The sequence below is a fragment of the Delphinapterus leucas genome, chromosome 21 (genome assembly GCF_059928025.1).
Source record: "Delphinapterus leucas isolate spDelLeu-1000000601 "Yukka" chromosome 21, BTC_Dleu_Yukka2, whole genome shotgun sequence".
NCBI classification, from domain to species: Eukaryota; Metazoa; Chordata; class Mammalia; order Artiodactyla; family Monodontidae; genus Delphinapterus; species Delphinapterus leucas.
In genome coordinates this window covers 14,193,419-14,217,043 of record NC_143149.1, presented here as the reverse complement: position 1 = coordinate 14,217,043, position 23,625 = coordinate 14,193,419, and the positions used below count along the sequence as shown (strand labels likewise).

Below are 23,625 nucleotides of genomic sequence, written 5' to 3'. Positions count from 1 at the left end.
TCTGGGTGTGCCTAATCTCGTCACGTGACCCCTTTAAAAACAGAGTTTCCTTCTGCTGTTAGTATAAAAGAAGACCTAGAGATTCAAAGAGTGAGAGTGACTGGGCAGGAGGGAGGCTCTCCATTGCTTCCTCTAGAACCACATGTTTACAGCAGGGGTGGTTTGGGGAAGCAAAAGGATGAGGAGAACAGAAGGTGGGGATATCCCACGATAACTCCAAAAATAAAGAAGGTGCTGTTCCTAGCAAAAGGGGGTCAAAGTTAAATGTTTCTATCAGCATCTCATTAGATGCTGGAAATAAATGCATTTGATCCAGATACCTTCCAGGGTAAAAACTGACCCTTCTGTGCCGAGTATCTCTTTGTGAGAAAGGTCTGCTGGTTCAAAGCTGACATTCTTTGGTTGTCTGTGACAAGGAATAGAACATCAATTCAACAGTCCACCACCTGGAGAGATTTCTAAGCTGTAAATCCCTGCGACCCAATGATGCTTATGGTTTTTGCTGACTCCCAGGTAGCCCTAAGAGATTTTACTTTTTGCTATCAGCTGAGCAAAACGTTCTGGTATTTCTCCTTCTCCTCTAGTTTATTCTTCAGAGTATGGGAAACTCTAAATCAGTCTGTGATAACAGCATGAGGATCATTTTGTTAGAAAGCCTGAGTGACACTAATGACATCAACTCAAAAGTGCTTTTACTTTAATTACATTATGAATCAGTCATCCACTAACTTATCCTTTAAAATCATTCATATTTCAAACTGACATCAATTCTTAGAATAAAATGTAGCACCCATGTTTAAAATTTATTTTTCTTGAGATACCTCTTTTGAGTAGAAGTAAGACAGGTAATGGGGATATAAATGGATATTTGATCATCCTTTAATTTAAAAAAATCAGCACCTGCATTTCCATACTACAGAAGATGATATAATTTCTCATTTCCAACTCTGCCACGGTTTTGGAGAATTTCCAATTAAAATATGAGTAACAGATTATTCTGGGGCTAAATGAAGATTTTAGTCCAAAAGGTAACATGTAGCAATATTTTACTTTACATTGAATTTTACATTTAATGTAGGGTCACTTCAAACAAACAAACAAACACAAAGGATTAAACATAAGTGCATAAAATTGATAAATAAGACTGATTTCCACAAATAAAACTCCAATTATCCAAGGTCATCTGGGAACAAGATTTTCTACGTATATCCACTTTCTAGATAAGAAGGTTAACCATAGGATGGGACTCTTTTCTACTTGCATCACATGTGTCCCTGACTTTTTCCGACCAGCTTAGGGGCTGGGTGGTCTACACTGGCGTCTTTTGGATATTAAAGTGGGCTGCAGCCTATGGTGTTTCCCAGGTGGCTTTGTTTTTGTAAGCTCTTTCTTTGATATCCATTGAAGAATACATCTTCCATGCTCTTAATTTGTCATTTCTATCAGCTATGGCCTTGGAAAAACTGAAAAAACAATTTTATTAAAATTACTTATTAAATGAAGTTTTAAAAAGTCACTGAGTGAGGGACTAGAGATGTTGTCCATGGCATAAAAATTCAGGGAGTGGGTGTCAGTTATCAGCTTGACAGGTATGTTCTGGAGGATTGAATTTACTGAAAGTCCAACACTAAACTAAGTGAGTCATGACTGGGTTACCTAATACAGATGAATGGCTTCTCTTTTCCTTTAACCATGAAAGAATTCTAGAAGAAATATGCCAAAATCAGAGGCAGAACATCTGTGTTCTAATGACATATCGAGACATGAGTTCCATAAAGCAAGAGCATATTGTAGGAGTGTCATCATAATGGGAGTGGAGAGATTTAAAGACCTCTGTTGCCAACCTTATCACCCACTAGTGGCCTAAATTTGGGAAGAAACGTACATTTCCATTGAACTCATTCCCTTCTAATAAAAGGGAGTGCAGTCATCCCTGGGTATCCGCAAGTGATTGGTTCCAGGACCTCCCGCAGACACCAATCCATGGATGCTTAAGTCCCTTATATAAAACGGTGTAGTATTTGCATATGGATACACACATCCAACTGTATACTTTATTTTTTTTCTTAATTTTGTAAATATGTATTTATATTTAGGTATAGGACAACACTAGAAATAGATATACTGAGATATTACTACTATCTCCATAGGGTGATTTTATGGGTGATTTCTATTTTTTCATCTCTAATTTCCAAATAAATCTTACATAATGAACATATTTTCTTTTTATTAGGAGATAATATTTTCTTAAAGAAATAAAACAACGGAGGATTTCACATCAGAATAAACTGAAAATACAGGGTCCTTAGAATCAGAGCTGTATTTGTCAATATCCTTTTTTTGTTTGTTTTTGAATTTTATTTTATTTTATTATACAGCAGGTTCTCATTAGTTATCCATTTTATACTCATCAGTGTATACATGTTAATCCCAATTGCCCAATTCATCACACCACCACCCCCACCACCCGCCACTTTCCCCCCTTGGTGTCCATACGTTTGTTCTCTTACATCTGTGTCTCAATTTCTGCCCTGCAAACTGGTTCATCTGTACCATTTTTCTAGGTTCCACATACCTGTGTTAATATACGATATTTGTTTTTCTCTCTCTAACTTCACTCTGTATGATAGTCTCTAGATTCATCCACGTCTCTACAAATGACCCAATTTCGTTCCTTTTTATGGCTGAGTAATATTCCATTGTATATATGTGCCACATCTTCTTTATCCATTCATCTGTCGATGGGCATTTAGGTTGCTTCCGTGACCTGGCTATTGTAAATAGTACTGCAGTGAACATTGGGGTGCATGTGTCTTTTTGAATTATGGTTTTCTCTGGGTATATGCCCAGTAGTGGGATTGCTGGGTCATACGGTAATTCTATTTTTAGTTTTTTAAGGAACCTCCATACTGTTCTCCATAGTGGCTGTATCCATTTACATTCCCACCAGCAGTGCAAGAGGGTTCCTTCTCCACATCCTCTCCAGCATTTGTTGTTTGTAGATTTTCTGATGATGCCCTTTCTAACCAGTGTGAGGTGATACCTCATTGTAGTTTTGATTTGCATTTCTCTAATGATTAGTGATGTTGAGCAGCTTTTCATGTGCTTCTTGGCCATCTGTATGTCCTCTTTGGAGAAATGTCTATTTAGGTCTTCTGCCCATTTTTAGATTGGGTTGTTAGTTTTTTTAATATTGAGCTGCATGAGGTGTCTATATATTCTGGAGATTAATCCATTGTCCGTTAATTCATTTGCAAGTATTTTCTTCCATTCTGAGGGTTGTCTTTTCATCTTGTTTATAGTTTCCCTTGCTGTGCAAAAGCTTTTGTTTCATTAGGTCCCATCTGGTTTTTTTTGTTTGTTTTTAATAAATTTAATTTATTTATTTTTGGCTGTGTTGGGTGTTTGTTGCTGTGCGTGGGCTTTCTCTAGTTGCAGCGAGCTGGGCTTACTCTTCATTGCGGTGCATGGGCTTCTCATTGCAGTGGCTTCTCTTGTTGAGGAGCATGGGCTCTAGGTGCATGGGCTTCAGTAGTTATGGCACGTGGGCTCGGTAGTTGTGGCATGTGGGCTTAGTTGCTCCACGGCACGTGGGGTCTTCCCAGACCAGGGCTCGAACCTGTGTTCCCTGCATTGGCAGGCGGATTCTTAACCACTGTGCCACCAGGGAAACCCCCTACTTGTTTATTTTTGGTTTTATTTCTATTACTGTAGGAGGTGGGTCAAAAAAGATTTTGCTATGATTTATGTCAGAGAGTGTTCTTCCTATGTTTTCCTCTAGGAGTTTTATAGTGTCCTGTCTTACATTTAGGTCTTTAATCCATTTTGAGTTTATTTTTGTGTATGGTGTTAGGGAGCATTCTAATTTCATTCTTTTAGATGTAGCTGTCCAGTTTTCCCAGCAACACTTATTGAAGAGACTGTCTTTTCTCCATTGTATGTCACTTTAAATATATCATGCCACTCCCTTCTGGCTTGTAGGGTTTCTGCTGAGAAATCAGCTGTTAACCTTACGGGAGTTCCCTTCTATTTTATTTGTCATTTTTCTCTTGTTGCTTTCAATCATTTTTCTTTAATTCTTGTCAGTTTGATTACTGTGTGTCTCACCATGTTTCTCCTTGGGTTTATCCTTCCTGGGACTCTCTGTGCTTCCTGGACTTGGGTGGTTATCTCTTGGGTGGTTATAGTTTTTGACTATAATCTCTTCAAATATTTTCTTGGGTCCTTTCTCTCCCTCTTCTCCTTCTGGGACCCCTATAATGCAAATGTTAGTGCATTTAATGTTGTCCCAAAGGTCTCTTAGGCTGTCTTCATTTCTTTTCAGTCTTTTTTCTTTATTCTGTTCCATGGCAGTGAATTCCACCATTCTGTTTTCCAGGTCACTTCTCTGTTCTTCTGCCTCAGTTATTCTGCTATTGATTCCTTCTAGTGTATTTTTCATTTCAGTTATTATATTGTTCATCTCTGTTTGTTTGTTCCTTAATTCTTCTGGGTGTTTGTTAAATATTTCTTGCATCTTCTCAGTCTTTGCCTCCATTATTTTTCCGAGGTCCTGGATCGTCTTCACTATCATTATTCTGAATTCTTTTTCTGGAAGGTTCCCTATCTCCACTTCATTTAATTGTTTTTCTGGGGTTTTATCTTGTTCCTTCATCTCATACATAGCCCTCTGCCTTTTCATTTTGTCTATCTTTCTGTGAATGTGGTTTTTGTTCCACAGGCTGCAGGATTGTAGTTCTTCTTGCTTCTGCTGTCTGCCCTCTGGTGGATAAGACTATCTAAGAGGCTTGTGCAAGCTTCCTGGTGGGAGGGACTGGTGGTGGGTAGAGCTGGGTGCTGCTCTGGTGGGTGGGGCTGAGTTCTCTCCCTGTTGTTTGTTTGGCCTGAGGTGACCCAGCACTGGAGCCTGCAGGCCCTTTGGCAGGGCTAATGGTGGACTCTGGGGGGCTCATGCCAAGGAGTACTTCCCAGAACTTCTGCTGTCAGTGTCCTTGTCCCCACGGTGAGCCACAGCCACCCCTCACCTCTGCAGGAGACCCTCCAACACTAGCAGGTGGATCTGGTTCAGTCTCCTGTGGGGTCACTGCTCCTTCCCCTGGGTCCTGATGTGCACACTACTTTGTGTGTGCCCTCCAAGAGTGGAGTCTCTGTTTCCCCCATTCTTGTCGAAGTCCTGCAATCAAATCCCACTAGCCTTTAAGGTCTGATTATCTGGGAATTCCTCCTCCCGTTGCTGTACCCCCAGGTTGGGAAGCCTGGCGCAGGTCTCAGAACCTTCACTCCAGTGGGTGGACTTCTGTGGTATAAGTGTTCTCCAGTTTGTGAGTCACCCACCCAGCGGTTATGGGATTTGATTTTATTGTGATTGTGCCCCTCCTACCCTCTCATTGGGGCTTCTCCTTTGTATTTGCATGTGGGGTGTCTTTTTTGGTGAGTTCCAGTGTCTTCCTGTCATGACTGTTTAGCAATTAGTTGTGATTCCGGTGCTCTCGCAAGAGGGAGTGAGCGCATGTCCTTCTACTCCACCATCTTGAACCTCCAACTGTATACTTTAAATCATCTCTAGATTACTTATAATACTTAATACAATGTAAATGCTATGTAAATAGCTTTGCTTTTTGGAACTTTCTGGAATTTTTTTTCAAATATTTTTTATCAGCCATTTGTTAAACCCATGGATTCAGAATTCGTGGATAGGGAGAGCCCACGGCATAACTTGATAAACTCTAAGGTCCTTCGAGCTCCAAAAGCCATAAATCAACTCCCTGAATCACTGTGAGGGACGGGAGATTACCAAGAGGAATCTTTTCCAATAATACATGATATAAAAAGGTAATTGTGATGCTCTAAGGAATGAAAGGAAGGCTATAAGTACACGTCCAAAGGGAAATAGGAACAGAACCTCTGAGTCAATTTATAAGTGATTTGCTGTAGATGATTAAATCTGAAAAGTATCATAATGGTTTTTCTTCTCATAATTGATGCCACTGATATAATTCTTGAAACTTAAGCTCCTTATGTCTAAGTACTTAATTACTCACCCTTTTCAAACAAATGTATATATATACATGCATCTGTATGTTCCTGAGTTTACAAGAATACCTTAAAAATATTCTGGAACTTAAATTGTATCCTTTGGGTCCGTTGATTGAAATTGGATTGGCCTGTGGATCCCTCTGCTGAGAAGCTTTTATGTGTTTATTTGGGTACAGGCATCAGTTTACTTTTGGGATCAAGACCAGGGGTCAGAGCTATGATGGTGATGGAGATATGAAAACTCGCACTTTGGTAGACTTGACCCCAAGGTAAATGGGGACAAGAAAAAAATTAGGTTTAGGGATTAAGAATATTGAGTTCATGATCTACAAATTGTAAATGCAAAGCTTCCTTTAAAGAAAGACCTTTTTGTGGTAAGAGAGCAGCCCAGTAGCATAGTTAGGATTCATTTGTGTTTCTCCTCTTCAACTTGATCCAGATGCCGTTACTTGGACGAAGAATCAGTTCTCCTGCCAGACCAAGTTCTTCTCTTTTTTGGTTGGATTCTACCCAAAAATGCCTCAGGATGCAGGAAAGAATGGTCTTTTCTTCCATCATGGCAAACTTTTGACCTTCAAATTAATGTAAATAGCAACACTTTAATGATAGATGTATCTCAAATGTGAGAAATCACAAGTCCAATTAGAGGAAGCAGGCAATTTTATATTTTCGCAGTGGGCCCTGGGAGAATCAGAATCACTTGGGATGCCTGTAAAACATGAAGATTCTTGAGTGCCCTTCCTGTTCCCACCCAGTGCATCTGAACAGCTGAAGTGGGCCAGATATTTGTATTTTAGCAAAACCTGAGATGAATCCTGGGCTCGTTTAAGCATGAGAATCACTACTCTCGACTGATTTCTTTTTTTTTTTTTTTTTTTTGCGGTACGCGGGCCTCTCACTGTTGTGGCCTCTCCCGTTGTGGAGCACAGGCTCCGGACGTGCAGGCTCAGCGGCCATGGCTCACGGGCCCAGCCGCTCTGCGGCATGTGGGATCTTGCCGGACCGGGGCACGAACCCGTGTCCCCTGCATCGGCAGGCGGACTCTCAACCACTGCGCCACCAGGGAAGCCCTCGACTGATTTCTTATTTAGGCCTTTAACTTAAATTTAATTTACTCGAGAGGTACTAAATAAGCGTCAGATTCATCCATTTAAATCTGGCCTTAATTTACAAATGTCTGCAGTTACATAAACGATAAAATGCTAGAGATTCTGAAGCTGATAGTCTTTATAATGCATGGTGACGTGCATTCACTTTGCTTAAGAACTTCGTCTGGCCTTGTGGTAAGCATCTTGTGTTTTGGTTTTGCAAAATGCAGTTCTTAAAATCAACAAACACAGAAATTAAGCTAAATATAACTAATTGTTATAAATAGGGTTTGTACCATATGAAGTGTGTTCTATTTTAATCTAAAAGCTACAACATTTTCAAACTATTTATGCTTTATGTTATGGGCTAAATTGTGTCCCCCCAAATTCATAGGTTGAAGTCCTAAACCTCAGTATATCAGAATATGACTATTTGGAGATGGGAACTTTAAAGAAGTAATTAAATTAAAATGGTCAAAAATAAAATAAAATAATCAGATGGGTGGACCCTAATCCAATCTGACTGGTGGTCCCTATAAAAAGAAGAGATTAGGACACAGACACACACAGAGGAAAGACCATGTGGGGAGACAGGGAGAAGAAGATCACTTACAAGCTAAGCAGGTGTTTATTACCAATCCTGCTGACACCTCGATCTTGGACTTCTAGCTTCAGAATTGGGAGAAAATAAATTCCTGTGGTTTAAGCCACCCAGTGTGTGGTACCATGTTATGGCTGCCCTAACAAACTAATACACTTTATGACAGTCATATTTTAAAACAATAATGTATAGTAAAGTGGAGGGAAGAGGAAGCCAGTTTTTTAAAAAGACAGTTGCCTATGGGCTGCTACATCTCAAGAAATTTTTGTGTGAAACCCCCTACTCTGCAGGCCTGAAAGGTCAAACAAGTTCTGCCGGATACAAACCTATACAGTTTCGGGGTCCAGCAGAGAAGGGCACATATGCGTATGAATGACGTCCTTTCGAATTCTCGGGAAAGAACCGTTCTGGCTTGAACTCCTCAGGATTGGGGAAGTATCTTGGATCTCTGTGCAGTGCATAGGGCATGATGATTACTTGAGAGCCTTTCACGATTTTGTAACCCGCTGTCAAGAAGTAGTCAATAGGCCATGAGGATGGAGCAAGACAAACATTAAAATAATCCACTCTCCCTCCTATTCAAATTATAGAATTCTTACCAACTTCACAGTCTTCATTAAGATTACGGGCAAAGAAAGGAACAGAAGGAAAAAGGCGAAGGCTCTCTTTAACAACACATTCCAGATATTTAAGTTTCCTCAGGTCATCTAAGGTAGGAGGACGATCAGATCTCCCTGGTTTTAAGTAAATACATGAGATAACAAGGAAAGGATTATTTGAGCTTGGGGGATGGGACATTGAAGAAGAATACATGCATCAAAACATGTTAAATACCTACAGCTAAAGTAGAGTTTCTAGTATTACCCATAATCAAAATAAAATGAGATATGTTCAGTAAAAGAAACCAGACACCAACGGTCACATGTTGTGGGATTCCATGTATAGGAAGTATTCAGAACAGGTAGTAAATCCATAGAGACAGAAAGTAACTTAGCAGTTGCCAGGGGCTGGGGGAAGAGAGGAGAGTGGCTGATTAATGGGACAGAGTTTCCTTTTGGGGTGTTGGGACTCCAGTGACATCACTGCTGGCATCAGCCTAGGACAGCTTACCTGCGGACTGCTGGTTGTGTCGTAGAAAAGTTTGCGCTACCGGCTTAATGCATCTTTTCTCTCATTGGTGGCCAGATGCAATGCTGTATGAAACAGTTTTCCTTGACCCCATGACTCAATGCTTTATGTAGATATGTCTGCTTCATATATTAAGCAGTGAGATGCTTGAGGACAGTAACATTTATCTGTGCATCCCCAGCATCTAGCCCAGTGCAGTCACATGCCATGCAATTAGCAAATGCCTGTATTCTGTAAGTGATGAATAAGGCTTTGCTAAGAAGACTGGGACTGGAAGGGATCCCATAGGGGGGCCTTCCTGCTTATTGCTGTATCTTTAGAACAGGTCCTGCTGTTTATGCTTCATGAGCAGGAACGGCACTTGCTTCCATGGTCATGGTACCCACAGTGTAAATAGTGAAGGGACGAAACATACCAAACACTTCCTCCAGTTCGTTGTCCACTTTTTGCTGGACTTCTGGATACGAACCCAATAGATATAAGGACAAGTTTATTGCAGCTGCGGTCGTATCGTGACCCTACAAATGTAAGGAAAAAATAACTTAGTGGAGTAGTATTGCGAAGATTAGAAGAGAGAACTCTATTTGGAATTGTCTCTGGATTTGACAGAGACAGAATAAAACAATTCGGTACAGTATTTCACCTTGGTGAGAAACAAAACAATCCCTTCAAAGGGAAGGTTCATGCTTAGATAGGTGTTTCAACACTCTAAGGTCCTTCGAGCTCCAAAAGCCATCAGTCAACTCACTGAATCACTGTGAGGGACGGGAGATTACCAAGAGGAATCTTTTCCAGTAATACATGATATAAAAAAGTAATTGTGATGCTCTGAGGAATGAAAGGAAGGCTGTAAGTACACTGTCCAAAGGGAAATAGGAACAGAACCTCTGAGTCAACTTATAAATGATCTGCTGTAGGTGATTAAATCTGAAAAGTATCATAATGGTTATTCTTCTCATAATTGAGAAGAAGTATGCATATGTGGTGAGAAGTGGCTAGGCTGTACTAATAAGGGGGCCTTCCAAGGGAACTAGGTGCTCTTGACTGTTTTTAAGGGGAAAAAGCCTGACTTTTATGAGCCAGTTTACCAGATCTGTACTCCTCCACCTTCTAGCATTTGTAAGGTAGGCTTTACCTGTCAGCCCTGGACGCCAGGGTGTCTATGTGTGGTCTGAGTAGCATCCTGCATGTCAGGAAGTTGATAAATAGCCTCCCGTAATACTTGCTGAGCTTTAGGCAAAATACTAAGTACTTTGCAGAAACTAATTCAACTTTCCTTTAGAAAGACTCTGTGAAAAACTGATACAGATATTTACATTTTAGAGATTAAGAACAGACAAAGAATTTTTTTTTACATGAGTTCTGCAGAAAAAAAAAAGTTTGGAAAATCAATAATAATATTATAACTCTATGAATAAGACTTTTAGGGGAACTAAACCGAAAACAAATTGTTTCCTCTATGGAAGTTCTTACTTTTCCATTTTCCCCATGCAACACAAGTAATGGTTATAATTTTTCTTTCTCTGGGCAGAAATCTCCAAAGCACTTGCTTCATAAAACAGCTTCAAAGTTGAATTGTTTGAGGTTTATTCTGCAATTTTATAAAATACATATTTTCCGAGTCTCTGATATTGGTGCCATTGCCTCTTCTCAGGCTTGCTGTTCCTTCACAGAGACTACCCTGAGCTGCGGACCAGATCTGGCCCATTTCACTCAGTTGTTTACCAGAGTCACAGGAGGAAGTGCTCTTGCTAAAGAATTCTTAATAACTTCGCTTGAATTTATAGGCGGAAGCCTGATCCCAATGTGTAAGAGATGTCGGCTGAACTTCCTGCTTCCACGCGTCTGCTACCCGAGGAAAGCAGGATTAAGCAAAGCACAAAGCACACAGTTTATAGAAGCGGGCTGGTGGGACAGGGCAGGGGCAGGAACCTTAGTATCCAGTGGCCAGCATCTGGGGCAGGAAAGGTGTGGTCGTAATAACCTGCAACCTCTTTATGGAGGAGGTCACCATATTATAATCATACGAGGTGTGTCTCCTATTTGATGCAAAGAAGAAAGAACTTAGAATTTCAAACAATGTTAGAGCTGGAAGAAACGGATCATTATTCTGGTTGTTTTCATGAAAGTGAGAGGTTTTTGGTAGGAGAAGGATGTGTGTGTGCACGTGTGCGTGAGAGTGTATGTATGTGGGCGTGTGTGTGTGCGTGTGTATGCAGGGCGGAGATGTGAGGTGGTCTCTCCACTTTAACTTCAAATGATAATAGCCAATATCCACCACACCCTTCCCATGTGCCGGGCAAGATTCTTCGTGCACTTTAAAAAATCATTCATCTAATCCTGGTAATTATCCTGCGAGGCCCGTGCTATAACAGTGAGGACACCAAAGCCCAGAAAGGCTCCATGAGTTACCCGACGTCCCACCTCTAGTACAGGTTAGAGGTGGGATTTGGCCCCAGAGACCCCAGCTTAACACTGCTCCACTTTTTAGCTAATTTAGATGTCCATTTTCTGCATAAAATTTCTTTTCAATGAAGCGCTCTGCTTAAAAAAGGAGTTTAAAACCACTGATCTAATCCATCTCTCTATTTTATACACAGGGAAGCTGTGACAGAAATCTGAGATGATTGGCACCATCTCATAAGGCTAGTTAGCATGGAGCCAGAATGAGAACTCGGGTCTAGGGACCCTTGACACAGCTTGCTTTCCTATACTGTGCCCCCGGGAGAATGTGCGATCTGGCAGTATACCCAGAGGTACACTGTACCCAGAGGTACGCTGTACCCAGGTGCCTGCAAGCAGGGCTGCTCACACCATCCATGGCTGGCATGTACTGAGCCATCCAAAGCTACCCATGCCCTTCACTTTCCTCCACTTCCAGGATATTACCACAGGGAGCTTTTTAAAACCATTTCTTCATCTTTATTTGGCAATCCACACACTGAGAGATTCACTCTTTGTAATATTTAATAATGCTAGAATTACCTTTTGTAAAAACTGCATCTTTCTTTTCATTATTTGAAGGTCAGAAATCCCTTTAGAATCACAAACTAGTTAAATTCTCTGTCGGAGGGCTCTTGCTATCTTCTCTAGTTTGGGCAGCTCAAAGCAAGAGCTAAGCACTCATTTGCTAGAACTTCAAAAAGGAGGTAGTGAAAAGACAGACTTGTGGGTTTCAGAAAGTTTTAAAAAGCATGAAGCAATATAGGGAAAGCAATTTCTGACTTCTTTTCTACTTGGAAAAATCCAATGGGTTTTAGGTTTTCCTGAGAAAACAATGTGTCTAGCGCTATACTCACCACGAGGCAAAGGCTTTTTCTGAAGAAGAAAGCTGATCTGGTACTTAATCAGGTTCTTACATTTTGTAATTTCTAATTATAATGTAGCGACTCATCCTCAGTTATATGAAGCTACTTTAAAACTTGAATAAACTTTAAAAAATTATGCTAAAGATTCTAGAAAATAACTGCAATTTGTTTAATGATACCTGAAAATAATGTGATGAGATAAAATACCTCAAACATAAAGGTGTCAACTTCTTCTCGAATCTCTTCATAACTCAGCTTGTTCCCTTGGTCATCAGTCACATTTAAAAGCAAGTCGAGAAAACCCCTGCGTTTATTATTGCGTGGAGGAGAGTCCTTGTCATTACTTCTACCTTCTTCATGTCTCTTCATTTCATTGGCCCGTTCAGTGATGACCTGTATGAGTTAAACAATCATATGCTCTTGTTTGGAATTTGATGTAGCCTCATAATATATTTTCTTATGAAAATATACTAGCTTCTTTCATGGATTTTTTTCCATGAAACCTTTCCTGTTCTAACTCAACAATAACTTAGGCTCTTGTGGAAAATATAGTAAAGCTTCCTGTTAACATTTTAGGACATTATTTGGTAAGACTTTAAAAAACAAATTTAATGTCAGACAAATTCAGAATATTCAAGTGCTATTTCTGCCATCTTTCTAACACGGGGATAGAGTTAGTAATCCCCTAAGTGGTGCCCTAGAGATTTGGATGAGCTAATGAGAAAAAGTTTAGGTGGTGGGAGAATGCAATCATTATATAATAGACTAATAATGGATTGCTCTCGTTACAGCTTGCATCGGGGACAAGAAACAGCAGGTTGAGCAGTCAGTTCACCCTATGTGCTCACTGTTCCTGCTGCCTAGATTTCTCTTTCTTCAGATGCCAGTGTGGCTGACTCCCTCCCTCCTTTTAAGGTCTTGACCCCTTCTCACACCATCAGAAAGACCTTCCCGGATCACTGCTAACCTGGTCCCTAGCACTCATTATCTTTCTAGCCTTCATTTTTTTTTTCCATTTCACTTACCACCTGACATTATAGTATACTTGCTATATAATATAATGCATGAATGTACCATCCATGTGGCAGCAAATTTGTCTTTGTTCATTGATATAATTCCAACCCTTAGAACACTGTCTGGCATTTTAAGGACGTTCCTTAGATCTTTGCTGAACGAATAAAAGAATTAAAGCCCATAAACTTAATTTGGCTATACATTTCAACTTTCTTCTCCTATCAGGCAATTGACCAAACCTGCTGCTAAGTGATTTGAATGAATAGATCCTAAGTGCTTTGAGGACAAAACACCGTATCTCCTTTCATTCTTGGGGGAACCCCCTAGGGCCTGGCACTCAGTATGCAACTTTCAATATTTATTAAATAAATAATATTGTCCATCCAATTTGGAATTCATTAATTATTGATATTGATAGTAATGCATGTAATTTGAGGAAAAATGTGGTCATTCTCCTACTGCCGAGTAATGGAGATAACTCTGTCCTCCACTGTGGCCACCTCAATCCAACACCTCATTCATCCAACATTTCCTGACTGGGAACCACATGATCTGTTGGTGACAGGCTGTACCTCACTGTAAGGAAGAAATGCCAATATAGTTTAAACTGAAACTGACAGCAAAGAGAGAATATATTTAAATTGGTACTTTTATCAGTACATTTAAATCATAATTTGATGTATATTTTCAATTAAATATTGCTTTGTCAAAAGCACATGTTTAACACAAGACTGACATCTTATATCTGAAACAATATCACTATCTCCTTGTTATTTTTTAATTGGAAGTAAAATAGTGACATCTACTTAATTTTAATCTTTTCCAAGTTGAGATACTGCTATAAATGCCCTTTGCCTTTGAAAGCTACTGCCTAATCCAAACATTTTCCCTAAGACTCTCATAACATGGATCCCCTCCTCTTTATTCATTCAACATAGCACCCTGATTGTTAATAAATATTTATAGTTCATATCACATTTTGTAATTTTTTTAATAGACAACCTGCTCTACTAGACTAACCTCTTTCAGGGGACATACATATCTTACTTACTACTATGTTTTTAACACTTGGTACAGTGTTTGGCACCTAACAAGTGTTTAATTAATATTTTGGTGAGTACATAATTAAAATGTAATCACACTGTCTCCTTCTTTCCATTATTATTCAACTTTTATTTTATGAGACACAGGCTCCAGGGTATGTTAACACAGCATAAAAATCTTGGACGCATAAAAGATCTAGAAATGGAGAGTGGTGATGGTTTCAGAACACTGGGAGTGCGGTTAATGGTAAATTTTATGTTGTGTATATTTTATCACAATTTAAAAAAATCAAGGGCTTACATTTTTGGTAAAATTATGTAGGATTTTTAGGCTCCTTTTGTGTTCCCATCCATCTTTAAATATAAAGAACAAAAGGTCAAGCCAGAGCCAGGGCATCTTCATTCTTTGATGTATTGAATCACTCATCCTATAAATAGGATAAAAACACATCAGCTGATACACTGAAAATGTGTATTTCGTGAGCACCTAATTGATGCCCGCTCTCAATGAGGGTAATATGTAGGGATGATAATGATTCGTCTTAGAGGCTACTAAGATCCAGGCTTTACACTCAACAATGAAGGCATGGGGTATTCCACATCCAGTGAAGCTTAAACATTTAATGGGTCCTTTAGAGGAATGAAGAATCTGTTATAAAACATCCTTACTAAATGGTCATCTGATCTCTGCTTCTTTTTCTCCAGGGAGAGTTCTTGACCACCCCAGGCTGCCTGTGGCTCTTGTAGCACAAGCTGATATGAAATCTGCCTCTTTATGGTGTCCACTCATTTGCTTTCTCACTCCTCCGTAGTGCCAGTAAACTACGGGTTGCCCTCTTCCACAGAAAAGTGCTCATTAAATGCTCATCTGTCACATAGCTGTCAGGAGCACCACCCTCATTATTCCCAGTGAGAAGCAGAAAGACCCCTACACGATCTTCCTCCTTCATGACCAGCTTAGATGTCAATTCCTCAGAGAAGACCTTTCCTGACCACGCAATCTGTAAAACACATCCCTGTTTTCCTCTCTCATATCAACTTGATCTTTTCTTTCTAAGCAATTATTATAATTTATAAGTTTATATTCATTTGCTTCAATGCCTGTCTCCCCTGCTGTTCTGTTTCATGTGCCCGTATAAAACTAGTCAGTACCTTGTGCAGTGAATGGCAGATTATAGATGCTCAACAAGTAGCTGTTAAGATGAAGTGAAATGAGCCGTGGACTTAAAGATAGGATGCATTGAATCAAATCCTGGCCCTGCCTCTTAATAGCTGAATAATCACAAGCAATTTTAAAAGTAAAGTTGATTATTTCAATTAAAAAATAATACATACTCAGTGCAGAAAATATAGGAAAGGAGAATGAATCACAACAAAACCAAAACACAATAAGAAAGAGAGCACACACACAATAATAACCGCAGCTAACATTTTGGTATAGTATCTCCTAGCTTTTTCTATGAATAATTTTTTTATGCCTAGTGGTTATCAAACTACCAAAAAATTTATGTCTTTCTTTTATCACTTAGCATCATAATGTAATCTCTCGATATATTATAAAATAGTCATTTAAAATTACTGCATAATCTGGATGTGCCATAACCATTCCTGTACTGTTGAAAGATATGCTTAAATGGTTAGGTTAATTTTTAGTATAATGTTTCACTTTGAAATGATGAAAAAGCTACAGTACAGACAGAAATTATTAGCAAGAATTTTTTAAAGCCCTGATCAATAACAATTTTATTTTATTTTTTTGGGCCACACCACGCAGCTTGCGGGACCTTAGTTCCCTGGCCAGGGATAGAACCTGGGCCCTCAACAGTGAAAGCGCAGAGTCCTAACCACTGGACTGCCAGGGAATTCCCAATAACAATTTTAGAAATAATTAGGGCTTCATTTACCTATAAACTGCTTGAACATACTCGGAATCATCGTTGCTTTGAGCACCAATGTTCTTCCCCATAGCTGTTTCTGTAAAATATAGTGAGAAGCAACCATTCAATTCATGCACATATCTTGGCTACATTTTCCAGTGGCAGACACTTGAAAAAAGACATTATGTCCTGTTCTGTTCATATATATTGTAGAATTGTTCTTTTCCCACTTCTCTTACTCCCAGTTCCTGCTTCTCTTACTGCTTCTCTTACTCCCAGTTCCTGCCCTTCCTTCCCTCAGACCTTCTGGTCATGTTGGCTCAGTGACCATTTGTCCGAAGTCCTATGAATGGCTGCTGCTTCTCAGGTGGCTAATTTAGCAATAGGACCTTCCAGAAGAACCCAATGTCCTTTCTCCCCTGCCCCGCCCCGCCCTATGGACTGTTATTTTCTATTTGTGCCATTTTATCATTACATCCTAACTTTAAAAATAAATCATTGAGACTTACCACAGATTATATCTAAGGCACAAAGAGTGATGTAAAAAAAGCAGTTAAATGCTTCTTGGTCAACATGTTTTTCAAGCTTATTAACCAATATATTTGCTTGTTCATTCATGACATCTAAGAAATCTTCCAGAATTGTAAAATGGAAAGTGGGTGTTAACATTTTTCTCCTAGAGCGCCACCTGTTTCCAGTACTAGAAATAAAATACACGGTTACAAAGAAAAAAGAAGCAACATCTGAAACAAATAAAATATAAATATAGTCATCATCAAGTTCTCTTGAAACAGCTTAATCTACAGATTCTCAAATGCTTTGGTCAGAATGACAAAGACTCATTTATAGTTACAGAATGTGAATATTTTGAATACTGTTCTATATTACTAATGTTTAGAAGAGTATTCATTAAAAATGGAAACATTTAAGAATTGTTCTAAATTTCTAAGCTCTGAGTTTCTAAAAATTAGAATTTTTCTCCCCTCTATCAACATCTTAGTCCTCAGATGATCCACTGCTCCATGATTTTCTTTCATCTCTACTATCTCTGAATTCTCCAAAGTCCCCACCAGGGTCCTGCCTTTCTCTTGCTAGGCCCTTTCTCAGAGGATGGAGTCCTGTTTCTGGGTGCCAACTCAAGAAGTGAGGCTGCTGTGTTCGATACACTTCTCTGAGGGTGACTGCCTTTTTCATTATATTTTCAAGATTTCCCTTCTGCAAACTATCCTTGGCTTTACTCCATTTATACATCAGTACCTCCTCATTTTTCTTGGAACACTAGTGATTATCATTATTGAATATAGTGGCTGGAGATTACCATACACCCTATCTATCAAAGGCCCATTGTTAGCTGGACCTTTCCTTCCAGCTTCTCCCATAATTCCCAATACCTCAATCTTGCTATTGGAAGAATACCTTGTGTCAGTTCCTGAAATAACAAATTACTCATAGAAATAACTGTTTCTACAAGACAGCTTTACAAATTTCCACTGAGGTACCTTGTAAGAAGTCCTAGGCCAAGCCACGGTTCTAGGAACTTGTACATATAGGATTTGTCAATGTGCTTTGAACTAGTTAAAATTACCTTTAAAAGAGAAAAAAAAAATTGAGGGATATAGACATCAAAACAATTTCAGTTATAAGAACACCTGGCTAGAACACAACAAATTTTTAAAGCAAGATTTCATAATTGTTATTTCTCTGTGATTCATTTTCATTCCTGTGCCTCAAAGAAATGTAATTAGAGTTTTGAACGTATAATTGTCATTCAGTCTTAAGGACTAAATGGAGTTGAAAGGAAGGAAAATGTCCAAGATGATTCCTGGTTCCTCCCACAAACTAGGAACCAAGCAGAGTCATTTCTTGAGGGGAGAGGGGAGAGGCAGGTGAATCCGGAGGATGACCACATCTAATGAGATTCCCACACCATCAGACAGACAGTGGAATATTTATCACATCTGCCACATACTCACCTCCACATTTTCTGCGTTATAAAGGAACACCAGAGGTACGGGCCCAAGCCAGAGTTTCACCAGTGGCAGGTGTCGGTATTCTTCAGTGTACTGAATCATCTGCTGAAAAAAATCTGGGAGAAAATATTTAATCTTAAATTTAATCAAGACAAGAATTTTGTCTAATAAGGATAACAGCACAGGGAACTCTACTTAGTACTCTGCAATGGCCTATATGGGAAAAGAATCTAAAAAAGAGTGGGTATATGTATATGTATAACTGATTCACTTTGCTGTACACATGAAATTAACACAACATTGTAAATCAACTATACTCGAATAAAAAGTTTTTAAAAGACAAAAATTTTGTAATAAGTTCCTTATTGTGTCTTTTGGTTCCTTGGGGTTTTTGTTTTTGTTTTACTTTGGACAAGTCACTTAATATCTCCCAGAGAGATATTTGTTGTTGTTGTTTTAGATTCCACACAGAAGTGAGATCACAAAATACGTGCCTTGCTTTGTCTGACTTATTTCATTGAGCATTATGCCCTCAAGGTTCATCCATGTTTTCACAAATGGCAATATTTCCTTCTTTTTTATGACTGAATAATATTCCTCTGTGTGTGTGTGTGTGTGTGTGTGTGTGTGTGTGTGTGTATGTACCACATTTTCTTTATCCATTCGTCCAGTGATGGACACTTAGGTTGCTTCCATGTCTTCGCTACTGTAAATAATACTGTAGTGTACATGGCGTGCATATATCTTTTCAAGTTAATGTTTTCATTTTCTTGGTATATATACCTGGAAGTGAAACTGAGGGATTATACGGTAGTTCAGTTTTTAATGTTTTGAGGAATCCCCATACTGTTTTCCACAGTGGCTGCAGCAATTTACATTTTCACCAACAGTGCTCAAGAGTTCCCTTCTCTCTTGCCAAAATTTGTTACTTCTTGTCTTTTTGATTATAGCCATTCTAAAAAGTGTGAGGTGAAGTCCTATTGTGGTTTTTATTTGCATTTCCCTGACGAGTAGTGATGTTGAGCACATTTTCATGTATCTGTTGGTCATCTGTATGCCTTCTTTGGGAAAATGTCTATTCAGACCCTCTGCCCATTTTTAAATGAGATTTTTCAGGGTTTTTTGCTATTGACTTGTATGAGTTCTTTATATAGTTTGGATATTAACCCCTTATTAGATATATGATTTGCAAATCATATATCCCATTTTGTAGGTTTCCTTTTCATTTTCTTAATGGTTTTATTTGCTGTGCAGAAGCTTTTTAATTTGATGTAGTCTCAATTGTTTATTTTTGCTTTTGTTGCCTTTGCTTTTGGTGTCAAATCCAAAAAATCAAGGAGCTTACCACTTATGTTTTCTTCTATGAGGTATACGGCTTCAGGTCTTACACTTAAGTCTTTAATCAATTTTCAGTTATTATCATGCATGGTGTAAGATAGTGGTCCAGTTTTATTCTTTTGCAAGTGTCTGTCTAGTTTTCCCAACACCATTTATTGAGAGTCTGTCCTTTCCCCATTATGTGTTCTTGGATCCTTTGTGCTAAATTAATTGACCACCATCTGTTTATTTCTGGGTTTCTTTTCTGTTCCATTGATCTATGTGTCTGCATTTATGCCAATACCATACTGTTTTGATTACTATGGCTTTGTAATATATCTTGAAATCAGGAAGTGTGATGCCTTCAGTTTTGTTCTTCTTTCTCAAAATGGCTTTAGCTATTTGAGGTCATTTGTATTCCATACAAAATTTGGTACTATTCTATTTCTGTGGCAAATGTCATTGAGAGCTTGATAGGGATTGCATTGAATCTGAGAATTGCTCTGGATAGTATGGAAATTTTAACAATATTAATTCTTCCAATACATGAACATGGAATATCTTTCCATTTATTTGTGTCTTATTCAATTTATTTCAGCAGTGTCTCATAGTTTTCAGTGTACACCTTTTTTACTTCCTTGGTTAAATTTATTCCTAGGTATTTTATTCTTTTTGATGCAATTGTAAATGGGATTGTTTTCTTAATTTCTCTTTCTGATAGTTCATTATTAGTGTATAGAAACACAACTGATTTTTATATATTGATTTTGTATCCTGCAACTTTACTGAAGTAGTTTATTAGCGCTAATAATTTTTTTTTGCTGGAATCTTTAGGGTTTTCTATAATATCATGTTATCTGCAAAGAGTAACAGCTTTACTTCTTCCTTTCCAATTTTGTGGAGGGGAAGGCTAGTTGGGAGGCATATGGGTATCCAGGGCTTCTCCTGGGCAATGGGAATGCCTGATTGACAACAGTGGGATTCATCCCAAACTCACTGTGAGGCTACTAATATGATGCTTGAGATTTTGACAGGGTTTTTTTTTTTTTTATGTGGGAATTTGGGCAAGGGGAAAAACTGGTATGGCATAAAAAACAGAACCATTAAGCTCTTCAGCTCTTTTTCCATGTCAAAAAATGTGCTCGTGCTTAGTCCATCCCTGGTCCTCTTCCATCCTTAAGCTTCACCCACCCCTGAGCTTCAGGGCAAGTTGTTCAAAGTTGGAGAAGGGCTAAGGCTGGGGATGTCCACTGCATATAAAATTAAATCAATAGTCTTGATTTTTTTAAGTGTTTGCACGCCAAACCTAATAATAATAATCTTAAAATAATTAACATTCATTATGTCATATTTACTTGCTATGGCAGGTTATTATATGTCAGATCTAGTGCTCAGGGTTTCAGGTGTATTATGTCTTTTGTGCCTCACCACAGTTATATGGGGAGGGATGCTGTTATTACTGTCATTAAACAATTGAGGAAGTTGTGCACAGTTAAGCAACTTGCCCAATGTATCACCGAGCTGGTAAATGGTGGAATCTGGCTTTGTACCCAAGGCAGTCAGACCCCAGAATGCACCACCTTAACCATATTACTGCACTTCTTCAAAATGTCTTCTGGTCAAGACAGTTGGTAACATTGCCATGAAAAGAGCTGGGTCAGGTCAACAGTATCAAAATATCTGGCTTCGTGCTAATATACTGCCTGCCTTGGTCTGGTCTGACAGAGGAGACAGGGAAGTCTGAATCTGTGGTTTGAAGATATCAGGTCCAATAGCAGGTGGCAGCTGAGGAAGACGGGTGCTGACATAGATGCAAAAGCAAGAGATTAGAGTTCAAAGGGCTCATGGGAAAGCAACTGCAATACTCCAGGTGGAATTACTGAGGGCAGAATTTGGACAGTAGCCACAAAATGAAAGGCACAGCCTCCTGTATAAGAGACAAAGGTGCTGAGAACAGGGAATATTTCTCAGAATATTCTGATATCCCCAATTTTGCTGAGCTCAATGCTGGGCACAAAGCAGGGCTTCAATAAATGGTTGATTGACAGCTTTAACTAACTTAGTCTAACCAAGTTCTAGACAGTGATCTAGATACCACATGCATTAAATTTCATCCTTAAAATTACTCTGTAATACAGTTACATTTACAAGTAAATGGTAAACAAACAAACAAAACCCCTCTAACTTAGAGAGTTTCAAACAACTTCCCCAAATCCATCAACTTGGTTGCAAAGCTGGAAATTGAGCAAAAGTTTACCTGTTGCCAAAATCCAGTACTTGTATGACGGATCAAAAAGTCCCTTTATAAAAGACAGTACACTGTCATTCTCTTCACTCAGAAAGTAATTCCAAAGAGAATTATGTTAAATATTCCAGTCAACTCACAGTTTGTTTTGAAACAGGTCTTACTCAATAGAGATTTCAATTCTTAGAAAACTTCCCAAAAAGAATATGATGAGACTCCTCAAGTATATTGTTTCTTTTGTGGGGAGGGGAGGGTTCATATTTCTACACAATTATTTTTTAATACTATAAAGCCTTAGGATAGAAGGGGAGGTTAGCTCTGCTTTAAGTATTATCCAAGATGATTTTACAAATGTGGTTTTCAAATAAATAAATGTGAGAGGGGGAGAGAGAGGGAGAGAGAGAGGGAGAGAGGGGGAGAGAGAGGGAGAGAGAGAGAGAGAGAGGGAGAGGGGGAGAGAGAGGGAGAGAGAGGGAGAGGGGGAGAGAGAGAGGGAGAGAGGGGAAGAGAGAGAGAGAGAGAGAGGGAGAGAGAGAGAGAGAGAGAGAGAGAGAGGGAGATTTCTAAGTTCTAAGAATTTGCCTTGTTCAGGGAAGTTTCTGCCTTTAAGGCTTTAACAGCCAAGACAGAAGCAAAGACTGCAGTGCTCTGAGGTAGGAGCAGGTAGGATGTGGGAAGAGAAGAAGCAAAAATTCAGGACAAAAGCTCAGAGATACTGCAACCTACGCTGTACACAAAGAAAAAGTTCGTTGGGAACGGAGGGCACTAGCAATTTTGCCAGGTGTCATAGGGAAACTAAATAGAACTGGGACTCCATCCTCCAGCGGGTGACAAATCCTCTCTCCCAGCGTCAGCACCTCAAGCCCTGGTGTCCAGGCTGTAAGAAGGCCGGTGGCGCGGCGCAGGTCGGGAGCCCCCATCCCTGGGACGGGGACTTGGCCGGCCTGGGCGCGGTCCCTTACCTCTCGCGTCCGGCTTTAACATCAGCGCGTGTCCCAGGAAGGGGTAGGCGCCCTCCAAGGTTGGGACCGCACGCATCTGCTGCCATGTCCACGCGTAGCTCGCCACCATCCGCAGGAGGTGCAGGGTGAGGATGGCGCCCGCCAGGGAGACCGCGCACAACCCGCCCCAGAGCAGCAACCTCTGCCCGAAGCTCAGCAGCCACAGCGCCAGCATCGCGCCTGCGGGCCGCTCTGCACCTGGACTGAGGCTGCGGGACCGCGGGGCGGGATGCTCGGGGCGGCGGGCGCGGTGCAGCCCCGGGAGGTCAAGGGCGCCAGCCCCTGGCGGAGTTTCCTGGCCTCTGGAAAGTCGGGCGGCGCCCGCAGGGTGCGGGGCGCTCCGGGAGCAGAAGGGGGCGTCGCCGGCCCCGCTCACTTCCCCGTCCGGCCGGAGGTGGGCACAGGCCTGGCCGCCCTGAAGCGGGGGTAGCCCTGCTTCTCGCGACAAGGTTGGAGTCTCCGAGGCTCCTCGATCAGGCACTGCGGGGGCCCAAGCCGACGTAACCGGCCTCTTTGTTTGCTTCGAGCAGAAAACGAAAGTCCGGGAAACGAGCATTTGTGGGCTGCGCTGATGTAAATGGTGGCACGTTAGTGGGTGGAGCGGGGAGGATGCTGAAGGTGAAATGGAAGGCAGCTTAGTGACGGAGAGGCACTCCGGGGCCAGAGGGGGCTGAGCTTTGGCTTATAGGCCCCCCTCTGCTGGGAATGGGACGACTCAGGCTAGAGTGCGCAGGATATTTTTAAATGGAAATAAGTATCTGGTTTGAAACTCAGCCTCTGGAGCTCGTTTTTTCCCGGCTGGGTACCTAAGCTCATTTCCTTGCACATCTGCCAGTGGTCCACTCCGCTGGGACTGGCTGCCTACCCGCCCGGAGGTGGGTTGCATCCTGGCATCCGCATCGGGGTCATTCGGGCAGCTACCTACTCTGATCCAGAGTAGCCTTAGGGACACGACCTTAGGGGCACCAGTTATCAGTCTGCATCGGATGGCTGATTG

General features: G+C 40.3%; 1 protein-coding gene across 1 annotated transcript; it reads right to left on the bottom strand.

Moving 5' to 3' along the window:
* On the bottom strand, positions 1 to 23,206 carry CYP4V2 (cytochrome P450 family 4 subfamily V member 2). Its single transcript, XM_022571035.3, has 11 exons — positions 22,590 to 23,206; positions 18,069 to 18,181; positions 17,595 to 17,680; positions 16,605 to 16,795; positions 16,123 to 16,192; positions 14,520 to 14,646; positions 12,369 to 12,554; positions 9,269 to 9,371; positions 8,325 to 8,459; positions 8,052 to 8,231; positions 1 to 6,608 (listed from the first exon to the last, which is right to left on the bottom strand). Exons 1-11 carry the CDS (start codon positions 23,182 to 23,184, stop codon positions 6,436 to 6,438), a joined length of 1,959 nt encoding a protein of 652 aa, XP_022426743.1. The 5' UTR covers positions 23,185 to 23,206; the 3' UTR covers positions 1 to 6,435.
* Positions 23,207 to 23,625: the final 419 nt, after the last annotated feature.

Coding starts and splice junctions, on each gene's coding strand:
- CYP4V2 (XM_022571035.3), bottom strand. CDS start 23,184: ATGCTCGTTTCCCGGACTTTCGTTTTCTGCTCGAAGCAAACAAAGAGG. Junction 16,796..17,594: donor GGCCTAGGACTTCTTACAAG/GTACCTCAGTGG, acceptor TTTTATTTCTAG/TACTGGAAACAGGTGGCGCT. Junction 14,647..16,122: donor TATGTTCAAGCAGTTTATAG/GTAAATGAAGCC, acceptor TCCTATTTATAG/GATGAGTGATTCAATACATC.